This window comes from Amblyomma americanum, chromosome 1, assembly GCF_052857255.1.
Source record: "Amblyomma americanum isolate KBUSLIRL-KWMA chromosome 1, ASM5285725v1, whole genome shotgun sequence".
NCBI classification, from domain to species: Eukaryota; Metazoa; Arthropoda; class Arachnida; order Ixodida; family Ixodidae; genus Amblyomma; species Amblyomma americanum.
In genome coordinates, this window is record NC_135497.1 from 58,738,578 (window position 1) to 58,763,044 (window position 24,467).

At 48.1% G+C, this 24,467-nt stretch overlaps 2 protein-coding genes and 1 pseudogene across 2 annotated transcripts; all 3 read right to left on the minus strand.

The window, feature by feature from the left end:
* Positions 1-1,066: 1,066 nt before the first annotated feature.
* Positions 1,067-5,730, minus strand: LOC144098117 (uncharacterized; annotated as a pseudogene).
* A 4,917-nt stretch (positions 5,731-10,647) lies between these two features.
* On the minus strand, positions 10,648-13,537 carry LOC144133024 (uncharacterized). Its single transcript, XM_077665818.1, has 2 exons — positions 13,431-13,537; positions 10,648-11,153 (listed from the first exon to the last, which is right to left on the minus strand). Exons 1-2 carry the CDS (start codon positions 13,514-13,516, stop codon positions 10,676-10,678), a joined length of 564 nt encoding a protein of 187 aa, XP_077521944.1. The 5' UTR covers positions 13,517-13,537; the 3' UTR covers positions 10,648-10,675.
* A 1,283-nt stretch (positions 13,538-14,820) lies between these two features.
* LOC144098208 (histone-lysine N-methyltransferase set-17-like) lies at positions 14,821-17,998 on the minus strand. Its single transcript, XM_077630726.1, has 3 exons — positions 17,849-17,998; positions 16,289-16,535; positions 14,821-14,831 (listed from the first exon to the last, which is right to left on the minus strand). The coding sequence occupies exons 1-3, from the start codon at positions 17,996-17,998 to the stop codon at positions 14,821-14,823; spliced, it is 408 nt and encodes a 135-aa protein (XP_077486852.1).
* Between the last annotated feature and the right edge of the window lie 6,469 nt (positions 17,999-24,467).

Sequence of the window (24,467 nt, forward strand, 5' to 3'; positions counted from 1 at the left end):
ATCTATCTCAGATGCTCTCGCTATTAGTAAGACAACATGCCACAAAACTTTGCGTGAGATCTTGAGGAAACGGAAGCTGACTGCCAGACTTGTGCCGCACTTTCTCAAACAGGACCAGAAGGACACGTGGGCATCAGTGAGCGCTGATTTGCGGTCCGAGCCAGAGAAGGATGCTGCATTCGTCGACAGCATCATTGTTGAAGAGGAAGCATGGTATTTTCGATAAGATTCTCATCCAAAGAAGCAAAGCGCCAAATGGCGGTCCACAAGCTCTCCGGCATTGAGAAAGGGTCGGTGACAGAAGACCAAAACAGACTACCCTGATAGTTTTCTTTAACCAGAGGCGTCATACACCACGAGTGTTTCGCACAATGGAAGGCGGTGAATCAGGAGTTTTATATTTGAGTGCTCCAAAACGTGCGTGACGCACTGCGACGCCGCCGCCTTCACTTATGGGCATCTGGACATTGGAGCGTTCTCCACGATAACGCTAGGCCGCAAACTGCACTCAGCGTGCCAGAAGTTCTCGCCAAGCGCAGCGATACTGTACTTCCCCATCCGCCATCCTCGCCTGACATCTCCCCGTGCGATCTTTTCTGATTTCTTCGTGTGAAGAGGCCCCTAAATGGTCGCTGGGCGGGGAGCGTGGAGGCCATTCAAGACGCCACGACAAAGGAGCTGATAGCCCTGCCAAAAGAAGCGTTTTCCAAATGGTTCCAAGACCTCAAGAAGCGTTGAAAGCTTTGTATAGACTGCAAGGGAGACTATTTCGAAATGGTGCTGCACAAATGATTTCAGTGTTACACGCATTTTGTTTAGTGAACTCAGTCTGAGAACTTGACGGACACTTGACGGACACATATATATTACTGAGCAGCGTAGTCAGTAGAACCAAAAATGAACGTTTATTCACAGGTTTAGGGCATATTTACAAGTACTCTAGTGGCAGGAAGATAGGAAGGAGCACTTGTTAGTCGAGATAGTCCGAAGCTCTGAAGGATCGTTAAATAAGGCGATAAAAGGTGCGCGCTTCGAAAACACATGAAGTTGAAACATTCCTTCCTCCTCAGAAATGAAAACGTTGCACTGGCTTGTGTTCTCTCGTTGAGCGTCTCAGAGTTTGGAAAAAAAACAGCGCACCTTTAGACACGGACAATGGCAGATATAACGACACAGTGTCTAAAGGTGCGCTGTTTTCTTTCCAAATATGAGCTACCAACTAGCCCGTTTGACCACCCTTGCAAGACTCAGTTTGTTGGGCGACACCGGTATTCAACGGGGCAACCGGAATATCTGGTGCCGGAAGATCTGGGGAACCGGTGCCATTTGGGGGGCGCCGAGCAGAACTGCCTTCATCCGGGCTCACTGTTTCTGGATGCTGTAGTTGTGTTGCTTGGTCTGGCGCACTGCAATGTGTGGTGGTTGTAGTTACTGCCGGGTTATCCCTTGGTGCTTCTGGTCGCGGGCGGACCTGGCACACGTGCCGCTGGACGACTCCGTCCGATGTTTCCACGGTCACCATTCGCGCTCCAGACGTCGTCTCCACATGGCAAGGCGTCCAGATACTCCCCGCACCGTAATTGCGGGCATACACCTCACTTAGAAGTAGTGGCAGCAAGTCAATTGTTCTCGTTTGGTCCCGGAAGTGCTGAAGGCTTGCATGTGTTCACGCGTGAGCGCTTTTGATAGCCCAAAAGCAGCTCTGCTGGGGATTTACCCGATTTTCGTGGTGTCCTCCGGTAAATAAATAGTTAAAAAGCAACGGTACTAGGTTCTCTTACAGGTTCCCTTCTCTCATTTTCCGAAGGCCATCTTTTGCAGTTCGCGCGGCCCTTTCTGCCGCACAATTAGACTGAAGATGGTATGGAGCACATCGAAGGCGCTCAATGTTGTTGTTTGCCAAGAACGACGCGAAGTTTTGACTGGTAAACTGGGTTCCGTTGTCGGAAACGATCTTGCGGGGTAATCCAAACCTGCTGAAAATGACACGCAGACAGTTAATGGTAGTCTGCGCTGACGCATGGGACAAAGGTATTGCTTCGAGCAATTTGGTATACGCGTCGACTACTACGAGTATCATTTTTTTCCGCAGATCGGACCCGCGTAGTCAACGTGAATACGGAACCACCTTTCGGCTGTTTCAGGCCAGTTAACGGAGAGGGCCGTGGCTGCCATCGGCAGATTTTGCACCCAGTTCTTGCACTGAGCAGAAAACTCTTCAATATTTCTGTCAAGACCTGGCCGCTAGAAAAAAGAACGCGCGACAGATTTCATTGCCGGTGAACTCTTTAGTGTTTCATGTAGAAGAGGCAGCACTCGTTCCCTAGCTTCGGTTGGTATTATGACCCTATTACCCCAGTACACCAGTTCATGTGCTATGAATAGTTCGAGCTTCCGGTCAAAAAACGGCAGTACGGCCCGGGTCATTCCGTTCGCGTTTCTGGGCCACCCATGTAGTATGTATTGTTTGACCTCAACCAGCAGGGTCGAAAGGCATTAATGCCTTCAGCTCACGCGTTGTCACGGCTCCATAATTCAACTGGTTCAGTGACAGCACATATTCTGGCGGCTCACAGTTGACGTCAGCTTGAGGAGATCGCTGCGGAAGTCGGCTCAGGGCGTCAGCGTTCAGCATCTGTCGTCCTGGTGCATACTGTAGCCGGTACCGGTAGGCTCCCAGGTGGTGCGCCCAACGTTGTATCCGAGCGTCGGCCACTGGAGGCGTCTGCTTGTCTGATCTCAGCAGGCCCAGCAATGTTTGATAATCAGTCAGCAGGGTAAATTCCCGACCTAGATGGTAGTCACGGAATTTCGTGACGCCGAATACTAGTGCCAGTGCCTCTCGATCGAGCTGTGAATATTTGCGCTCCGCCTGTTCGCGAGCGGAACCCGATGGGCCTGTGATCGTTACCAGTCGTGTGAAACAAGACAGCTCCCACACCGTACGGAGGCGCGTAACTATCAATTTTAAGTTCCTGCGAAGGGTGGAAATGAACGAGGACCGTGGCTGTTTTAAGGTTTTGCTTGGCGCGTTCAAATGCGAGCTCTTGAGGCTGTTTCCATAGCTAGCGTGCATTCTTTTCAAGCAGTTGATGCAATGGAGCAAGAGTGGTTGACATGTTCGGCAGAAAGCTCGCGTAAAAAGTAACCATACCCAAAAACGAACGTAGCTCGAATGCATTACATAGGCTGGGTGCCTGCATGATAGCGTCATGGTTTTTCTCATTCGGATGAAGCCCATCGCGATCGATGTGATGCCCTAGATAAGTTACTGCTGGGCTGCGCAGTTTGCACTTATCGAAACTTAGCTTTACCCCACGCTCTCGCAAGCGCTCTAAGAAGTTTTTCAGCGTCTCACCGCTGTCACTCGCTCTTTCGGAAAGGAGCACATCGTCCAGATAAGCCTGTGCTCCTGGAAGACCAGCCAAAACCTCATCCATTTTTCTTTGGAATATAGCAGGCGCAGCGGCTATCCCGAAAAGAAACCTGTTGTAGAAAAATAGCCCTTTTGGCGTATTAATGACACAAACTTTCTTAGCGTCATCATCTAGCGCCACTTGACTGTATGCACCCCGTAAATAGAGAGTGCTTAAATAGTCCCCATCGTGTAGTCGGGAAAAATTATCCTCAATGATTGGCAAAAGGTATTGCTCAGTTGCACACGCGGGATTTACTGTGGCCTTGAAATCACCGCAGATCCTTACTGCGCCGTCTTAAGCACTGTGACTATGGGCGTTGCCCATTCAGAGAGTGCCACCGGCGACAGTACGCCCAGAGCAACTACACGGTCTCGTTCAAGGGACTGATACGGGTCCCATTTGAACCTAACATATTGGACATATTTTTGGAAATGTGGCGGTGTGCTTGAAGGTTGCTTCACTTCCGCCATCTGTTGGCCCGGTATTGCACTGCCTCCGGGATCGGCCTTGTCTTTAGCGCGTCTGTACTATCCTGTCTTTCTATCCCATCTTTCAACTCTCCTACTATCTGCACGTGGTAGCGATTGTGGCTCGGCTTGAGCCAGTGAGCAGGCCTGTGCACTTTTCTTTTCTTTCGTACTGGAAACAACAGACAACAGACAGACTCAATCGCGCAGCGCGTATGGAATAGGTCTGGCCTTACAGAACTTGTGTACGGCGCCTTCCTTCATCTGCAGGCCGGCTAAAGGACGCTTGATTAGTTACAGTTCCTCGGAGAATACGTCGTGGTAGTAATGAAAGATGCTGTTCACGCTGGATTCGCTTGCTTCTTTTCTTGACGCTAAGTCCTCGTCATAACGAACGACCGGAACACCTGCGCTCTTCAGATGTTTGAATAAATCGCGACCGCAGAGGATAGGTCCCGCACAGTCCAACACGGTCAGCGCACACTTTACTGTCGTCCCTTTATGACAAACCTGGAGCTCAAGCTCCCCAAATACTGGAAGGCGTCCTGTGTAGGAGCCTAATTTCAGACTGGACAGTTTCAGTTTCGGCCATTGCCGCGATGCTTATCGAACAGTTGACGCGCAATGACACAAACGGGCGACCCGGTATCGGCTTCCATGGTCAGCTGCACACCGCCCCAAGCAAATGTTCAGCGGATCGGCGGTTCCAGACAGCTTTTTCGTTGTGATACCAAAGTCCAAATGTGGGCGGCTTCATGTTCCTGGTCTGCTGAGGTTTCAGTCCCCAAGAGGGAGTTATTTTGCGTCGTCCTCGTAAAGGGCGTCACCCTACAGAGGAAAGCAGCGGGGCTGATTTATCTAAGGCATAGGGGTTTAAGGACAGTGAAGGGAAAGTAGGATTTAAGCGGGTAGAAGTGACCAAGCGAAGGTTATCAGATTGGTGGCTAAAATCAAGAGAAGAGTAAAATTTCATAAGTCATGGCTAGGTGGCTTGAGCCACCGCCCGAATTAAAGGGTTGAGCCGTATCCATCCATCCTCGCCATGCCTTGTTCTCGAGCCCCGCGGCTCCTACGTTTCCTTGCGAGGTGACCCCGTCGTCCACAGCGGTAACAACGAGCGTTAGACCGGGAGCAACATGGGTCATTACGTTTCGTACTACCGCACCTTGAGCATTGTTGATGTGCGGCAGCCCTCGTCTCGTCCAGCAGTTTCCTTCTGATGCGCCTGTACTTTTAACACGGGTGTCGTTGCCGGTCCGATCATGCGTTTTACGCCACTATCCGCAGCCTCGGCTGCAAGGGCCATGCTCTCAGCGTCTTGTAGCGTTAATTTCTGCTTTGCCAGTAGCTTCTTCTGCAGGGCACCTGACCGTATACCACACACAATGCGGTCTGGTAGCATGCGATTCAAAGCACTGCCAAAATTGCAATTGTCAGCTATGCGGCGAGTTCCTACCAGGAATTCATTAATCGGCTCGCCCTCCTCCTGACAGCTCCTTAAGAACTAGAAGCTTTCAGTGATTTCGTGTCTCTTAGGACTATAATGCTCACTCAAAACTTCGACGACTTCTTCATACGTCAACGCATTTGGTTTGCGCGGAACCAACTTTTCTTCCAGCACCTGCATCGTATGCGTATTTAACGCGGCAATCAGCAATGCTTCTTTTAGTCGAATCTTCAATTGCATTAGCTTTGAGGTATGCTTCTACCTTAATAAGGTACGGCTGCAACTTATCTTTGTCTTCTTTGAAGTCCGGAATGTGCCGAGCCATGACGGTCTTGGTCTCTCGGTTCTGCGTGGGTTCCTGTTCTGTGCTGACTTTCACTGCATTGGCGATGTCCATCCTCGTCGCCACTGTAGCGTAGCCGTGGCGTGCTCACAGTAATGCCAGACCAGGGAAGCAGCAGTGTAGTCAGTAGAACCAAAAATGAACTGTTATACACAGGTGTAGGGCGTATTTATAAGTAGCCTAGTGGCAGGAAGATAGGAAGGAGCACGTTAGTCGTGATGGTCCGAAGCTCTGAAGGATCGCCAGATAATGTGATAAAAGGTGCGCGCACTTCGAAAACACGCATGAAGTTACAAAAGAAACCAATTAGCATAGTTTATTTTTATTTAGTTTTGTGGTGTTCACCAATGTAATTTATTAGTAAATATTTTACTAATAATTCGGAGGTCATCGGCACGGTTCCTACCGGCGGCATGTGGTTGTTTTTTCTTTTGCTTATCTAATCAGTACGTACCTTTCCACGAACAAATATTCACCAATAATCTCCATTGATCAACGCCACAAACTAACAAAACATGGTTGAGGTTTATCTCCACTATACTAGTGACAAGTGCAAAGCAAAAGCTTCGTTTCACTGGTTTTACTTGGTCAGGCGGTCCCTATCCCTTTCCATATACTTTGCATGGCCAGCAATTTATTTGGGATCGTCAGACTCTGCCTGGCGCCGCCGGTACACAGTCGCAACCGATGGCTGGGTACATATGGCTAAATATTAAAATGATTCATGATTGCGAAATCAAATGAAGAGCGTTAGATAAGTTGTGTTCTCCAAAGCTTTCGACAAATTTGGATACCCCCTTTGGTACCATCCGTATCCTTCTGCGACCACCGGTTAGCCCGCCACGACCCTCCGAAGGGAGTCCCTAATTACGGTTCTGAGGACTAAAGGTCGTCGGCACGAATCCCTCGCACAAGCCAGTGTTGAATTCGACTAAAAACTTTTTGCGCGGAATTGCGCAGTTCGTTTGACATCGCTCCAAACCCTCTGCGCCGAATGGATGGCCCACAATTTTACCACAAATGGTGACCAAGTGAAACCAGTCTCGGCACACGCTCGCATTTATACAGTACATATACAGCGGAACGCCAGCCACCTGCTGAAAATAGGAGATTCGAAAGATAAGAGAGCAGCGTAGCAGCGTTTGTGGCCAACGTTGGTTGTGGCTCAGCCTGAGCCAATGGGCAGGCCCCTGCACTTTCCTTTTCATTTTTCCCGCCAGCAATAGCAGAGAGAGAAACAACGTTATTGAGCCCAGCTCGACGTCTTCTTAGACGCTGTCGTTGGAAGTGGTTCGCTCTTCACGGGACCCATATGCTTCTCTAGCCGCCTGGCCCCTGGAGATCACGACGAGCTGGTCTTCCAGGGCAGGGCTGGTTAGCAATGTCTCCCATCGCTAGATTAGGGAGGATGAGGGATGAGTTGAGGTAGTCGTGCAGGCAAGAGGTGAGTGGATTGCCTTCACGAAATCGCATGCTCCAATGGCGTGTTGTAGCGCGCCACTAACTGAGTCTTGGAGAAATAACATTTCTTCTCTTACCGTTCCGGGTACATCTTGCTTTCAAGGTAGGGTGCGGGAAAGATCCTGCCTGTATCTGCCTCTAGATCGCTTGCTCTTTTCTGCTAAGCGATTTGTGAGGATCGCGGTAACGTGGCCTCTCCGTCTTGTAATGATTCGTTATGTTCCTATAACTAAATAGGGAGTGCGGCTCACCTTCCTCTCCCCGCTGTTTCTCTCCGGCGAACCGGTGGGCAAATTCGTTGCCCTCCAGCCCCGAGTGAGCCAGTGTCCATATCAACTCAACTTACCTTTCAGGTACGTCGCGTTTACTCTTGAGAATATCTAGTGCCGCAAGAGACACCCAACCCTTTCTGTAGCTGTTATACGCCTTTTGTGGGTCAGTGACAATGCTTCCCACTTTGGGCGGCGCGAGTGCTAGCGCTATCGTTGCCTCTTCTGCCACCTCCGGAAAACACAACTCGATAGAGGCGCAGGGTACGAGCACATCCAGCATCGTAACTGACAGCGTGACTTTCGATGAAAACTTGGGTAACGAAGCGTCTGTGAAGCGAGTGACCAACTTTCCCCTTATATTTGATCTAAAGTATCCGTCAATGCCGCAATACGAGGCGAGTCGAACCGCCTTCTTGGCGGTGAAATACATAAGCACTCGTGTACTGTGTAAGTCATTTTGCACGTTAAATAACCAGAAGTAGTCTAAGCTAACCTAGATCCGTCCATCGCTGCATCGCAAACAACCGACATGCAGAACCACAGTTTATCCAAACTGATCTGAAGCTCTCCGCTGCATCATGACACAAAGCCCTCATGCAGCTTCGGGGCATTAAACTCCATTTTCCCCTCGTCTTAATTTTCTTTTTAACTCACAGGAGGCGACTTCAATAGCAAGATTCCTCCAGAGGCTGCGCATATCTATACTGCTACTGTTTTGCAGAGCGGAAAAGGTGCTCGGGAATCTCAGTGAAGCAAATAGGGCAGACCTTCAGGAATAAAAACATGAAGGAAACAAAGGAGTAATTCCTTACGTTAGCGCTACTTCGCTGCTTTTGAAAACAAAGGGGCTAAGGAGCTATATTTAGGTCACAATTTCTCGCTCGACAGCGCCTTGCCAATGAATGTGTAGACCAGTGAGGGTTACCATCACGCAATCTTTCTAGAAGGCTGCACCATTACAGGTTTTTATAATTTGAGATTTACGCTGTTTAGTTATCCTGTGGCATGTCAGGTGTTGGCAAAGAGCGGGCAGTAAAACTAGTTTAAAAGATCAGTGACATAGCAAAAGAAAAAGATTAATGGTCATCTTGGCTTCCACTCAGAAGCTGCAGAGAGCTGTTGACTGGAAAGTTTTCAGCATCGTTGGAGACTGAACATATGGGCATTCCTATGTCTCCTTTCCCACTGTTTTCTATTGGCCGAAGAGCATTCCCACCTTGCTACAACGGTGTGCAATGTGTGAAGCATCTCTGCAGAGGAGTTTTGGTGGTTTCACTGGCTTTCTTTCTACACACAACATAATTACTACCACTATTCTGCAGCTGACAAGATATAAACTAGGTCGGTGCGTTCGCTTGCGCCTGCTCCTTCACCTTGTTCTGTCGGGCTATCTATGTTCATGTACAAATAAAGTCGACTTCTATTTCTGCGGTGTCAAAAATCGCACTTGAAGTTTGTACAGTGTGAACGAAGTGATGGAGTTAAAGATTGCTGCCCTAATGAGTGCGTTACCTGCATAAGTAAAAGCAGTGCACAACAGTGATGTATTCTTGGTGCATAAAACTTTTTATAGTTACGTAGACGTTCGCCCTGCGTGGTTCTTGTTTTTTACAGCGCCTATACATTGAAGCAAGAGGCAAAGATTCGCGATGAAAATTAAGCATTTGCTACATCCGCCTCCAGTGGCTTCAAGCTGGCTCATGGCTTGCTGGATTTGATTGACATTCAAAATCGAGCAGGCCATGAGCCAGCGGCAGGCGAATGTGTAAAGGCTGCTTAATATTCCCCACGAAGCTCTCAAGTTTACAAGAGTAAGAAGGAGAGGCATCCAAGACAAAGCCTCATTAATACAGCTTGCCATCGGTTACCGAGGCAATGTCGGTGGATGGTTGGACAAAGGTCTGAAAGCGATTGGTTCTTACTTGGGCCGGCATTCGCGCATGATATCGGGCCACGTACCAAACAATTCAAATTCTGTCTCGGCTGTGCATAGGCTATTTGCTCCGCCCTCCGTCGGGGAGAAAAACACCTGTGGCTGCAGAGCACTTCCAAACGCGACGTGACCGCGGCATCCGAAGATCCAGTTTCTACTGCCCACGTTTGAAGCTGGTACCGAAAAGCTGCTGTGCCCTCTTCGTCGCTTTCGTGATTAGCTTCACAATCACAAAAGTGTACAACAATTATATCTTAAAGGTGCTAAACTACGGGGCAGAAACATTGAGGCTCACGAAAAGGGTTACCCTCAAGTTAAGGACAACGCAGGGAGCCATGGAAAGAAAAAAATGATAGGTGTACCTTTAAGAGACTGGAAGCAGGCAGAGTGGGTGAAGGAACAAACGCGGGTTAATGACATCCTAGTCGAAATCAAGAGGAACAAATGGGCTTGGCCGGGACATGTAGTGCGAGACAAGATAACAGCTGTTCCTTACGGGTAACGGAGTGGATTCCAAGAGAAAGTAAGCGTAGCAGGGGGCGGCAGAAGGTTAGGTGAGCGGATGAGATTAAGAAGTTTGCAGGAAAAGGGTGGATGCAGCTGGCAAACGACCGGGAAAGATATGGGAGGGGCCTTTGTTCTGCAGTGGGTTTAGTCAGTCTGATGATGATGACAATGATCAACCTGAAGACAAAGGTCCTGATGATGTAAATAACCGTTTAAATCTACAAAAACCGATTATGTCCCCGGTTCAGCGTCTTCACTTCTGGGGCGAGGGCTCGGCACGTCCTCAGTGTCGGGCACAAAACGTTCGGTCACACACACATCATGCTGTAACTAGTTGCACTGATTTGACATTGGATCAGCACCAGCTTTGGCACACGAAGGGAGATGCAGGCTAACGTCAACGCGTCTTTTCCTTCTGCGGCAAAATTTCTGCTCATGACTTTCGGCTGACCTTGTGCAAATCTACAAAGGCATCACTCACATTTCTGGAATCATCCATCGTGCCCCCCCGTCAAAAACAATAAGTTCCGAATCCCCTGGAAGGCTCCACATATAAACTTCCCTTCATTGTCCAGACAAACTATCATCGGTTGTAATCACATTCTGGGGCCTCGTCTACGGCTTCGTATTTTGCATTAATGTTTGACTTCCTTTTGCTTTTCATTTGAGGAAAGAGGACGTAAAGTGTATGTGAGAAAAAGGTTATTTACTCAGTACAGACCGCTACATCTCGCTACTTCGTTGACGCATCTTGCTCTACCTCTTTAAGCGGTCGACCTTGACCTGACTTCACTCCTTGCTGCGGTAGTACAACTCCCGTAAGCTTCTACGGTCTCGGCATTGACGCATCTTGCGCTAGAGCTTTACGTGGCTGACCTCGGCCCCGCTTCACTCCTCCTTGCAGCGGCGCACCCTCCGTTGTGTTCCGCGGTCGTACCGTTGGCGCCGTTCCGTCTGCCATTAAGCGTGGCCGTCCTCGACCCCGCTTGAAACCTTCTTTGCCCTCCGTCGTGCCCAGCTGCTTGCATATGTGTCGCCTGAGCCTGGTGACGTCCACGGCACCAGCCCCGCACCGTGGGCAGTGCAGCGGGTACCGGCGGGAGTGTATGACCTCCTCGTGCCTTCTTGCATGGGCGCGTTCCCTGAATCTCTTGCCACACTGGCCGCACTCGTAGGGCTTGTCACGAGTGTGGATCATCATGTGAACCTTGAGATTGTCAGGCCGGGAGAACCTCTTCTGGCACAAATTACACACGGAGTTTCGCTTGTCAACGTGGGTACGCTCGTGCCTGATGATATCAGCCCTGCGTGCATGAAGGGTAAGTATAAGCAGAATTACCACACGACTACGATAATCTGCTCCGGATGCCTGCGTTAGTAGACACCTTTAGCATATCACGTACCATACCATGTTACAGTAAGCGGTTCCGTACCGTAGTACCGGGAGGCCGCGCCGCCAATGCACATCGCACATCCCACTAACGGTGCCAGATGGCACCAGCTACCCGGCAGCTGAGCGTGCGCATGTATCACCGGGACCAATCAGCGCGCGCTCATCAGCAGTGAGCGGTCTTCCGGTACTTCGGTAAAGGTAACCCTGTACAAGGTAGGTTAAAGGCATCTAGTTATGTGTGGACATCTCTTTCAAGGTTACGATTTCGCCAATGACGTTCGCACCTTCCACCTATATCACTGCCGCTGGTGTCAGGCGCATTTTTGCCTGTTTCTGACGCAGCTCTTCCACATGACTTAACGTCTCTCACTTACTCTCTTTCCGCTCCTGTTGGCATTGTCTTCCTATGTCCTCGCTAAGCGAACCTTGGTATACACGTATTTATGTTGTAATGTGAGCGACTCAGCAGTAATGCTAATCAGGCTTATTGAGCAGTGTCTGAGGCACCACAGCTCAGTTCAGCTCTGCAAGTTCTGAAATACACACACGCGCAATGTCTAACTCAATTCGATATCGTCCAATAAAGGTCAGCGCTTGTGATGGGGTGGGCACGAGCAACCAGATTTGGCGGGCGGTTCGTACACTTGCGTCAGTCCTCGAGCGAGGCTGATACCAAAAGCACCAGCCGGGCCATTTCTTAGGCGGGAGATTCGCTCAATTCTGACACCGCAGCAGCGGCTTCAGACTAACAATTTCGATGCACGGGAGACAGCAAATAACGACCACGGTTATAATGAACACTCGCTTATTACAAAAGGCGTTGGCGATACCGCAAAATTGTGTATAAGAGTAATGGCACCGCGTCTGAGATATAACAAACTACTGCGGCCGTGGAACTCGCTTAGGATGATCAAAGAGGCGCCGTGAACTCGACCCTACTGTCAAAAAAACTCGCGCTTCCCGTGACCGCGGATGGCCAACAGCGCCGCTCAGCCTCGGTGGCATCGCTCTAAAGAGAACCTCGAGACCCCAAAAAAAGCAGCAAGAGGCAGCATTAAAACTACGAAAACTCGCCGGCGAAGCGCGCGCCAACGGATTAAGGCATTCAACGCCCATCACTGCGTAAGGGTGTGCCGGCTGGGCAAAGCCTCTAAAGTGCGAGAGATTAGAGCGGGGTCGGCGATCAACCAATGGTGGCGATTAGTGAAGTTTGAATAGCAGTCACGTGGCATGCCTGGCTTGCCCAGCCGATCACGTGGCAAGCGTCACCAGCCCAATCTGCTCTCCACACTCTGCGCCGCCACCGTGAGTAGACAACGCCCAGACAGGCTGTGCAGTTGATACGTTCTGCGCGTATTTGCGCTAGCTTCACAGCCGCATGGACCCAGCCATGGCAGACTACGGTGACGCACGTGACGTTGGTAACAACATGTCGTAACTGCGCAGCTGTCCGGCACGGGTGACTCCGTTAACGCCGACATTACTGCGCCACGAACTGAGGAAGCAATGTGGGCAAAGTACGAGCACTCCCAGACTTCCAGGAACATTATGAAGGCCACGAGAAGCAGGCGTAACTGCTCCCACCTGCCTTGAAGGCTTCAACCTTAATTAGGTATGTCGCATCACTAAAACAGATTGTTGGCGGCAAGGTTCTCGGCAGGGAGCACATGACCACCGTGGACAGCTGAGAATGCACTTTGATCGGGCTTGCTGTCAAGTAACAGACGCACATAACTCACAAACTAAGTTTTTAAAATATATCTATTGTTTCTCTGATTTTATAATTTGGGTCTAATATTAGAAGTTCACTCACTACGAAATTCGGATAGAGCGAACTCAATCAGGGCGACCGTCAGGCTCGTTTGTACAGTAATTGTTAGCTTATTGGAAAAAAGCAGGCAGTGTTTTTTGATGGGAAATGAACACAAAGCGCGCACAACAAGCGCGAAGGGGCACTTTCGAGTGCGCTACTGCTGCTAGTCATGCTGATGACTGCGTTGTGCTGTGTCCGAAAGTAGTGGCATTCAAGCATTCTTTGTGTATTTGTACGGCGACTTGACGATTTGTGCTTCTTTAAGATATTTACAGCTTGAAAAGGTGGCTCGGCATCAGAAAGGACATCTCTCCAGTTAACTAGCCACGATGGCGTAAAGCAAGGAACGGTGATATAAAACGGTTTAAGGCCTACTTGCGAGTGCTCGTGAAGGTGCAGTGCGTGCATTGGTGGATTCCCTTCGTGTTACGCCAATGTTTCTGCCGGGTATGCATTTCCATCTTGTACTGCGTAGTGAAGAGGTCGCCACACATCCCACATGCGAGAAACAGGCTGTCCAAGGGAACAATACTGACGTCCCCTGAAAAAGAACCGAGCAGTGGGAGGAGCGAATGAGCACATGTAGAGTGAAGAACTGAATTCAGTGTTTCTTAATGTGTACCGTGGCGGAGAGGAAAAGGCCAGCAGCAGTAATATTTCACACCAGTCCCTTAGTATCAATTAGGTGCATGGCGGCTTCCTTAAGATAGTAATAGAATAGTAGATCGTATTTAAATATTTGGCTATTCGCGATGCAAAGGTAGCACAACGGTACTAACCCGCACAAATCAGTGAATAGGTAATGTAAACATTAAATAGAGAAAGACAGTGCCTTTTCTGGAAGCGCTATCGACCAGCTTCGCACTGGAACACACACACCAAATGAGGAGTTCTCTCACAATGCTGAGGTCCCTTTCATGCACTAAGGATATATACCTAAAAATCAAGCACCCATTCTGTTTTATCCACAGTTTAATCTTCATGTTTATTTGGCAATGTGTCATTGCTCCTTCAACTGTCGCCTAGATGTCCTCGAAAAGAAAGGTCCGCCATCCCTGCGGACTTTCAAAGTGTTCATAATCAGGCATAATCGAATTAGCTTAGACTTCAAGAGAGAACGGACGAAGCTAGTGAAGAGGAAGTTCATTAACGAGTTAGGAGTAAGAGGGAAAATAGAGGAATTCAGGATATCGCTGCGGAACAGATATTCACCTTTAACTGATGAAGACAATCTTAATGTACATACAGTGAACGATAATCTGACAGCTGTCATTACGGAGTGCGCACTGGAAGTAGGTGGTAGGACAGTTCGACAGAATAAGAAATCTGATTAAGAAACGCCAAAGCATGCTGGCGCCTTAGCCTACCGGCAGAATAGAACTAGCAGAGCTATCGAAGTTAAAAAATGAGCGCTAGGCGGGGGGGGGGAGGAGGGGTAGCCGAGATAAGCAAGTTTAATATGGAGAGAATCGAGCATGCTCTAAAGAACGGAGGCAGCCTAAACGCGGTGAAGAGGAAACTACGCATGGTTAAAAACCAGATGTATACGTTAAGAGACAAGCAGGGCAATGACATTAGCAACGTAGATAAGATAGTTAAAGTAGCCGAAGAGTTCTTTACAAATATATACAGTAGTCAATGTAATCACAACGTTAATGAGAGAGTCAGTAGCCCGCAACAATGAGTCATCCCGTCAATAACGAAAGAGAAAGTAAAGAAAGCCTTAGGAATATATGCAAAGGGGAAAAGAAACATGAGGATCACGTCACTGCAGATCTGTTGAAAGATGAAAGGGAGATTGTGCTAGAAAACCAACCACCCTGTATACGCAATGCCTTATGACCTCGAGCATACCAGAATCTTGGAACAACGCGAATATCATCTTAATTCATAAAAAAGCAAAGGCCAAGGAGTTGAAAAATTACAGGCCGATCAGTTTACTCTCCTCTGCCTACAAGGTATTGACTAAGGTACTTACTTCAATTAACCAAATCATGAGGCAGGCTTCCGGAGATGATAATCCTCAAAATATATTAGTCCCACTACTAATGAGGTGATAGAAAAATGCGCAAAAAATAACCAACGAATATATATAGCCTTCATTGATTACGAGAAAGCGTGTTTCTCGGTGTAGATCTCAGCATTCATACAGGTATTGTGGAATCAGGGTGTAGAATGGCCTTATATATAAAAAAATTGGAAGCTATATATAGCATCTGCACAGATACCATAGTCCTCCACAAAGTCAGAGAGAAAATTCCAATAATCAGGGGCGTCAGGCAAGGAGACACAATCTTCCAATGCTATTTACCGCCTGTTTGCAAGAGGTCTTGCGAGGCAGTTAGGGATAAGAGTTCATAGAGAATACATAAAAAATGTGCGATTCGCTGATGATATTGCCTTGCTGAGTCACCCAGGATGTGAGCTGCAAATCATGATCAATGAGTTAGACAGGCAGAGCGGAACGCTGGGTCTAAAAATTAACATCCAGAAAAACAAAGTCCTGTTCAACAGTCAAATACGGGACAGCAGTACACAAGTGGCAGCAAGGGGCTGGAAGTGGTAAAGAAACTTAGGACAGCCAGTGACAGCTGATCCGCATCATGAGAGGGAAATAACTAGAAGGATAAGGATGGGGTGGAGCGCATATGGCAGGTTCTTTCAGATCATGAATGACAGTTTACCAATATCCCTCAAGAGAAAAGAATACTACAGTTGCATCTTCCCTGTACTCCCCTACGGGGCAGAAACGGGGAGGCTAACGAAAAATGTTTAACTTAATTTAGTGACATTGCGGCGAGCCATGGAAGGATAATTGGTAGGTGTAACGTTAAGAGAGCGCAAACGGGCAGAGTGGGTGAGGGAACAAACGCGCGTTAATGATATCGTAGTCGAAATCAAGATGAAGAAAAGGGCTTGAGCAGGGCATGTAATGCAAAGCCAATATAACCGCTGGTAATTAATGGTAACGGAGTGGATTCCAAGAGAAGGCAAGCCTAGCAGGGGGCTGCCGAAGGTTAGGTGGGCAGATGAGATTAAGAAGTTTGCAGGCATAAGGTTAGCGCAGCTGGCAAAGGATAGTGTTAATTGTAGAGACATGGGAGAGGCAATTGCCCTGGAGTGGGTGTAGTCAGGCTGATGATGATTATGAATCAGGCATGTTCACAGCTTGCATACGCTATCAACCGATTATTATCTAAAAGCTAAGGAGTGCATGACAAGCTTCTTCTCACCTTCTTTCAACGCCCCTCGTCCTGTAGTGTTCCTGAGCAAACTCTTGGTGAAAGACGTTGAATATCCAACGAGCAGTTCTTCTCCGGGGTCGACCTTCCTTAGTGTGCGGTAGTAGATGTCGCCGTTCACGAGCGAGGCCTCGAGGTTTTGTGTGCGCTTGCTGGGCGAGTAGTTCACGTCGTTCATCCAGTGGTTGCGCTGTTCCGGGCGGCCGTCTACCACGAAGAACTCTCCACATCGGCGCACCTGCGGAACGCAGCGGTTCAACAGTATAATTTTTCAGGGATCGTAATAACGTGAAACATCAGACGCAAAAAAAAACCGTGGCGGAAATTTTAAATGTCCGGTAACAGGCCAGTATTTCGTGTTCTAATCTTATTCCTCTGTCACATGGACATTTCGAACGCCGTCGAATCGACCAGTCTATCCACTGTAAGGCCACTGAGCGCTGTTATACGGATGGTTTCTGTATCCATCGACACACCGTTAGCGTACCGTGTACCCTGTTACCGTTACCGAAGTACCAGAAGCATACCCACCTCTTGCGAGCACGCATGATTGGCCCGGATGCTACAGACACGCGCGCAGCCTGCCGGGTACCTGGCGCCATCTGGCGCCGCCAGGGAGATGTTGGAAATATGGAACTCATAATATACAACTTATTTTGATGATGATGATTTTAAATTTTAATGGCGCAAGGGCTTCAGATGTCAAAGAGCACCATGGGACAAGATATTTTGGTCTACTGACAACTTATTTGGCGAAAAATAACATTACAGCCTGGGCTACCAAACACTGCGGTCCGTGTAGTGTCATTGTCAGCGATATAAAACAACCAACATCAGCTTCCTTAAAGGTGCAAGAATGCTACTGCATTCAGCTTGTCCAGGATAGTGGAGTTCATTTCAAGAGTAATTATTCTTCTTCTTGAAATGAATAATTTCTTCTCACCTTTTAGCTTAGACTTCAGCTTACGCTAAAGCTTCCAGCTTGGCCTGCGAGTGCGACTCATGTACTGCAAGCGGGACGGTTTAGCGTGCACAAGCACTGGTAGCCATACCTGAGATTTCGCGAAATTTTTGCAGAAAACTAAAAAGGCCCCTAACGGTGGATCGGGTGGCTTAGCGACGTCTCATGGTTATGTCTAACTTTTCGCGTGCCAATGAAGTTTGGCAAAATGGTGAGGCACTGAAAACCATAGGTGAACATTGTCATACAGTTTTTTCTGTTTTTCCTCTAACCTTATAATAACGCGGCCTGTCAGTGCTGCTAAACAGTACAATACAATGATGGTGGAAAGTACGCATGTTCGTTGAATCCTAGATATGAGGTTTGCAATTGTCATCCGTTGCAATCTTTCCCTCTCACACAACAATGGCACGTATTCCAGCGTAATCTGTCCCAAAGAAAAAACTCACCTCGAATGCACTTGCAAGTCCGGGACAGTGTAACAATGCGAGTAGCGTAGTCCAATTATAGCCCAGTTGTTTCGAAAGTTGTCAATAAGAGCCTTTGCAACCTGAGTCTGAGTGTTCTACACATTGGCCGGGCAAACTTACCGGCCAGGTGCAGCCACCATTTTCGATGCCGTCCCCCTTGACTCCGTGATACGGGCCGAAATGCAGTCCCTTGGGCAGCGCCTTCAACGTGAACACTCCCACCGGGGCACCCTTGACTGTGGACTTGCCCGAGGTCAGGAACTCGAGCATGCTCTTACCGACGAGACTGGTGTCTTCCGATTTCCCCTGCGTATATTATTCCGCCGTGTTCTCCAGCCGCTCCACCGCAAACTGGGGCTCGGGCATACAGGGTAAATTTTACAGCGCTGACTGTTAAAGCTAGGATTGAACTGTTTCGCACCGTATTCGCGGTCGCCGTAGTCATCCCGGCGCGAATTTGCGACTAAGTGCCCGGTAGACCCCCCACCTTCTCGACCAGAAAAAAACACCGTACGTGTGAAAATGGGTTGACTCGTGCAGCCCGCCAGAAGAGTGAAGTTGGCGTTTCTGAAGTGTGGTACAGATAGCTGCACCGGTCGAAGCTTGAGACCACCAAAAACGCATGAAAACGTGTACACGGAGTGGTGGTTAAGTATATATCACACATAAATGGGCGGGCACTATGACTTGGCGGGTGATTTCGCACGCACATGAGGTGATTAATTTTTTGACTGAGTATTGAGTTCAAGCAGGTATGGTTACGTTATTGAAATGTACTTGAGATTTTTTTCAAGATTGATCCAATTTATATCGTGCATATCGCGAGAAAGCAATCAAAATACAGCCGAACCTCGTTAAAACGAAACTGTTTATAAGGAAACAACGGATATAACGAAGCAATGACGATTCCCGTTGGAACTTTGGTCAACACGGGCTATAAAGAAACTATGGCTACAACGAAGTAACCGCCGAGCCCTTCAACTTATTTACAGCGAGGTTCAGCCGTATGCCTTAAGAAAAGCTTGCTACCGTGGGGAAAGGAGGCAGCGGCGGCCGCGACAGCCCGATCTCCCGATTCTCACTGTTTTAAAGGGGCCGAAAGGAAAAATTGTGCTGCTCTGGTTAGTGTGGTATTTCATGCAATCAAGCATAATGAGGACGCACCCGAAATAGAGCATCATCGAATCCTGCGAGGAGAGCGACATTTGGTATAGGCAAAGTGTTTTCCGAGTTAGGATAGGGAAAGAATGAAACTGCAGGGACGCTTAGGCCACCTTCAAAGCTGTAATGCGAAAGCTTATACTGCAACTTCTTCGCGGGTTTGCGTCAGTTTTTTTTTAAACTGTCAGTGCATCAACCGCTATTTTCGTACTGCTTGCTGCGGATAGCTGTGCTCACAACGTGGTGGGCACGTTGCGATAACGTCAGAAGGTTGCGCGACCATCTCTCAGTCAACCAACGAATTTTTTTACATCTACGGTGGATTGCACTGTTTTCATAAACAATAATGCTCTCGCATTTAAATTTGGCCGCATATACGCTTCGCTTAACGAATACCGCCAACCACTGTACGGTGCCAGTACTTTACTGCTTGGTTAGTTCGCTCAGGGTCGCGACTTCTATTTTTATATATAGACAGCACCTGTCAAAACCCTCCAAGAAAAGTATTGTAAACTTCCTTGCATGCTTTACTTACCTCCCTCTCCACGTCGGCTAATGCGGTGTCCGCACGTGCAACCATTCTGCTTCCACCGGAAGCTGAAAGACATGATTTGAGGCATGTTTTTGATGGTTAAAGATCGCAAGCGCAGCAGCTTTGCTGGTAAATAACTTATCGTGGAACTAAAAAGGCCAGATTCTAAAAAAATGTTTTTAAAATCACACTACTGCATTACTGAAGCGGAGGCAAATAAATATGCACCTCGAAAATCTTGAAATTCATTATATACAGCGAAATTTTCAAGAATGCGGATCTGAGGACATCGATACCTTGGTGAAGGCGCGTGACCCAAACACATGACATAAGTTGCAGGGAAACGTATACACTGCCGGCCTCAAAAGTTTTCTGCTTGCATGCGTGTTCTCGGAAAAGAAAATTACTGTTGCGCCACCTCACGACCCAGCCTCCCAGTACCAGCAAATGGCACGTGATCCTTTCCACACACTCTCGGACATTTCACGGGATTAGTGTTCGGCGCTAGATTCAAATAAAATTTTCTCGCACAGCCGCAACCCGTAACCTGTAACCTTATGTGGCCGATAGTACATGCTCCATCAGCGGATAAAAGACGAATGAGAGACAAGGCATGCTACAAAAAAAGTTTTTTTTTCGAACAGATGCATGCATCCTGTAAACGTCTGCCGCCGATAGCCACGTACCAGAAACTTTCTTCATACTGAAATCAGCCTTCAGGCGCTTTGCAGAGAAAAACGACTATCCGGCCCCTGACCCCGCCCACACCACCAAAATGTGTTGAGGAACGTCAGTCACGTGATAGGCGGTCGCCGCTACATAGGTCACAAGGAACATCCTTCACCCCTTCATGATCAACGGCGTGCGCGAAAAGAATGAATTCTGGTCCCTTCATGAGCAACGGCGTGCACGAAAAGAATGACTATTGGTCCCTTCATGAGCAATGGCGTGCATGAAAAGAATGAATACTGGTCCCTTCATGAGCAACGGCGTGCGCGAAAAGAATGAATACCGGTCTCTTCATGAGCAACGGCGTGCGCGTAAAGAACGAATATTGGTCCCTTCATGAGCAATGGCGTGCACGTAAAGAATGAATACTGGTCCCTTCATGAGCGACGGCGTGCGCGAAAAGAATGAATACCGGTCTCTTCATGAGCAACTGCGAGCACGAAAAGAATGAATATCGGTCCCTTCATGAGCAACGGCGTGCGCAAAAAGAATGAATATTGGTCCCTTCATGAGCAACGGCGTGCGCAAAAAGAATGAATATTGGTCTCTTCATGAGCAACGGCGTGCACGAAAAGAATGAATATTGGTCCCTTCATGAGCAACGGCGTGCACGAAAAGAATGAATACTGGTCCCCTCATGAGCAACGGCGTGCGCGGAAAGATTGAATATGGTCCCTTCATGAGTAATGGCGTGCGCGAAAAGAATGAATACTGGTCCCTTCATGAGCAACGGCGTCCGCGAAAAGAATGAATACTGGTCCCTTCATGAGCAACGGCGTCCGCGAAAAGAATGAATACTGGTTTCTCATTATGTATCATAGTTCAGCGAAGCAAGCAGCTAGATGCCTTTGCATAATCCTTGTTAGTCTAAATACTGCGGTATCAATAACTATATGCACTCCTCTACGGAGGCCTCTGTTCCAGTGTCGTGTCAAACTGGAGTCGTAAACTTACATTTTTCGTCGTGCTGCTCTTCCCTAGAAGATGGTTCTTCGGGCAGGTCCCGACCGCTGCTCGCAGGAGCCTCCCAGTGGTCTGGAAGCGCATCGCCGGAACTCGAAGGCGAGATTTCTCTGTCAGTCTCCGAATAGGCCTCGAATGCCTACGTTAGGCGCGCGTGCACAGAGTGGCAAGAAGAAACGTTTGCTTTCAAGAGTCCAGGTATGGCGATCGCCAGTAGCAGTAAGTCTATGGAGAAGCGAGGTTTGAATGTTGCTGTTATACATAATGTTGGCTGCTTGGCTCATTGTGACTGCCAAAAAGAACTGCACGAAAACAATGCGACAAGGAGAGAGATGTGCCCCGTCGTCTTCGCGCAGTTTTTTTTGGAAAAGTTGTAGCTTCTGCATCAAGCTGAATAAAGTTCCAAGAGGTTAAATGGCTTGCCCTACTTCAGAAACCACTTCGTACATGTAGCATGTTACCCAGAGGTTCTACGGGAGACTTAGAACGGTGATGATTCGGGCTAGTGGGTAATTCGCACGCGGTTCCTTAGCGCAAAAACATGAAGGAACCAGACACAAGGATTTGTGTCCCCTCCCTTTGTTGTTTGGCGATGTCAGCCATCTCCAAGCCCCCCATCTCTCGATTCTCACTGTTTTAAAGGTGCCGAAAAGAAACATTTCGCTGCGCGTGTTAGTGGTGAATTTCATGCACTCAAGCATAGTAAGGACGAATCCGGAATACAGAATCATCGAATTCTGCGAGGAGACCTATATATAGTAAATGGAAAGACAGTCTTGCCAGTTAGAATACGGAAAGAATGAAACTCTGGGGACGCTAAAGCCAACTTTAAAACGGAATGGAATAGGGTTAAATCACATCCGCTACAGTTTCTGGTGCAATTTTTGTGCGTGTTTGCGTCATTTTCTTTGAAATTGTCGGTGCACCAACCGTCATATTCGGGCTACTAGCTGCAGATAGCTGTGCTCACAACGTGGTGGGCACATTGCGATGACGTCACAAGATCACGTAACCACTCTCGGCTAATCACCGAATTTTTGACATCTATGGCGGATTCTACTTCTTACGTAAACACTAATGATATCGCGTTGATATTTGGCAGCATATACTCTTTTAATTAACGAATGCCGACATCCGCCGTGCGATGCCAGTGCTTTACTGCTTGGTTAGTTCATTCTGGGCCGCGACTGCACCTTTTAGAAATAATGAGCACCTGCCAAAGCATGCCAAGAACGCTATTGTAAACGTCCGTGTATGCTTCGCTTACCTCCCTCTCCACGTCGGCTAATGCGGTGTCCACACGGGCAACCATTCCGCTTCCACCGGAAGCTACAAAGAAGGATTTGAAGCATACTTTTAGATGGGTAAAGATCGAAAGCGTAGCAACTCCTTTGCTAAACCACGCAACTAAAAGGGCCAGGTCTCTATAAAAAAATACAATTTCTTTCTTCAAAATACTGCCGTAAGAATAACTACATGCACTCCTCTATGCAGGCCTGTCTTCCAGTCACGTGTCAATCGCGAATCGTAAACTTACGTTCTTCGTCACGCCGCTCTTCCCATGAGGCCGGCCCTTCGGGCTGATCCGGCCTTGCGCTCCCAGGAGCCTCACAGTAGTCCGGAAGCATATATTCTGGCCCAGGCGGGCATTCGCTCTGTGTCTCCTTCGGTCGGACGACCTGCGATTCATTGATTGTTATAGTGGTCTTACATAATGTAAAAAAAGCGATCATAAACGGTTTTTCGCTCAAAAAAGCTTTTGTCCAGAATTTCTGTGTATAAATGATTTTTTAAACAACTGTCTTCGAAAAAAAAGGTAGCCACGGTGTCTCTGTTTGTACTTGCTGCCAAATATTCAAAAACTGCTCGAAAACCTAAGAGCGCAGTCGATTAGTTTGGAAGCATTTTGAAAATGTACTGCTTGATTCGCTAAGCGAAATGAATACAATGGCATCCGATCAGCTATCTAAAGATTTCGGATATTTGCCCACCTCTACTGATGAGAAATGTTCGATGCACTGAGGCGTAGTAAGCAATGCTAATTGCAGCTAACAACTACACGGTAAAATTAGAAAACAATGAGGAAATTATAGAAAATAACGGAAGTTGTTAATTTATCGCGCTCTTTTCATGGCGTGCGCCAACGTAGCCGGCATGACTGCTTATAAGCGATCACTGTATCTCACAAAACCGTATTTTTAAATCACTTACTTTACCCGCGAACTATGGGTAGTGAGCGCTGTCTCTTAATTCCCTCGTCCGGAAGGCCGACTGGCACATTTAATTCGTGCACTAGTTTTCCGTTCTGCACAAATACGCAGGCCAGAACTCCGAATAGTCTGAAGAAAGTCGTTGCCACACCAGTCACGCTGACTATCGAGAAAAGTCTAAAGGCATTCAATATTAGCGCGCAGAATGTGCAGGTGCCGCAGCAATCACTTGGCGATGGATATGCCGTTGCGACGCATTCGCTACGATGGCAGAAGGCTGACCAAAGATCCCGGGATTGTGTCATGCCGCGTGTACCGACTTAAGGAAGCTCATGAAGTTCAAAACGCCCATCCGCCGAAATTTTGGGGCCACACATTGAAGCCTGATTGTTCAACAATAATCCAGAAGTTCAAACTGGGCACCTTCACACCTGATGATATTTGTATGGCCCACACAATTTCCTAAGCGCGCCCCGCGGTGGCTCAGTGGTTATGACGCTCAGCTGCTGACTCGAAGATGCGGGTTCGATCCCGGCCGTGGCGGTTGAATTTCGATGGAGACGAAATTGTAGAGGCCTGTGTACTGTGCGATATAAGTGCATGTTAAAGAACCCCAGGCGGTCCAAATTTCCGGAGCCTTTATCTACGGCGTCCCTCTTATAGCTTTAGTCTATTTGGGACTTTAAACCCCATTAGAAACAAAATAAAACCAACTTTATTAAACATTAAACACCAGCTCAGGCCATCACGTTTGACTATTCAATGCCGATCACGGCAAAATGGCAGTTTGAAGATGGAATGCTGTCCTCACCTCATTGGGCTCGACAAGCATAGGTTCCTCTTCTCCAGTGGACGAAATGCCTTGGACGAAATGCATGAGGACATGAATAAGGTGTGGCAAAACCCGCATGCGCAATTTCTAAATGTGGAATGCTTACACGAAGCCGCTTTGCACAAAACACACCCCGTGCATTTATCATCTATAATGACAGAATTCGGCCCATCGTGTTACACATGCGTCAAGCGCACCACCAGCTCTTATGGGGTCAATGTCCTTGCAAGTTTACGGAGCCTGATCTGTCATTCCTATGTCGCGGACGTTGCGGCGGGACTTGTTAGTTGCCTAAGCGTGCTTTCCTGGTGC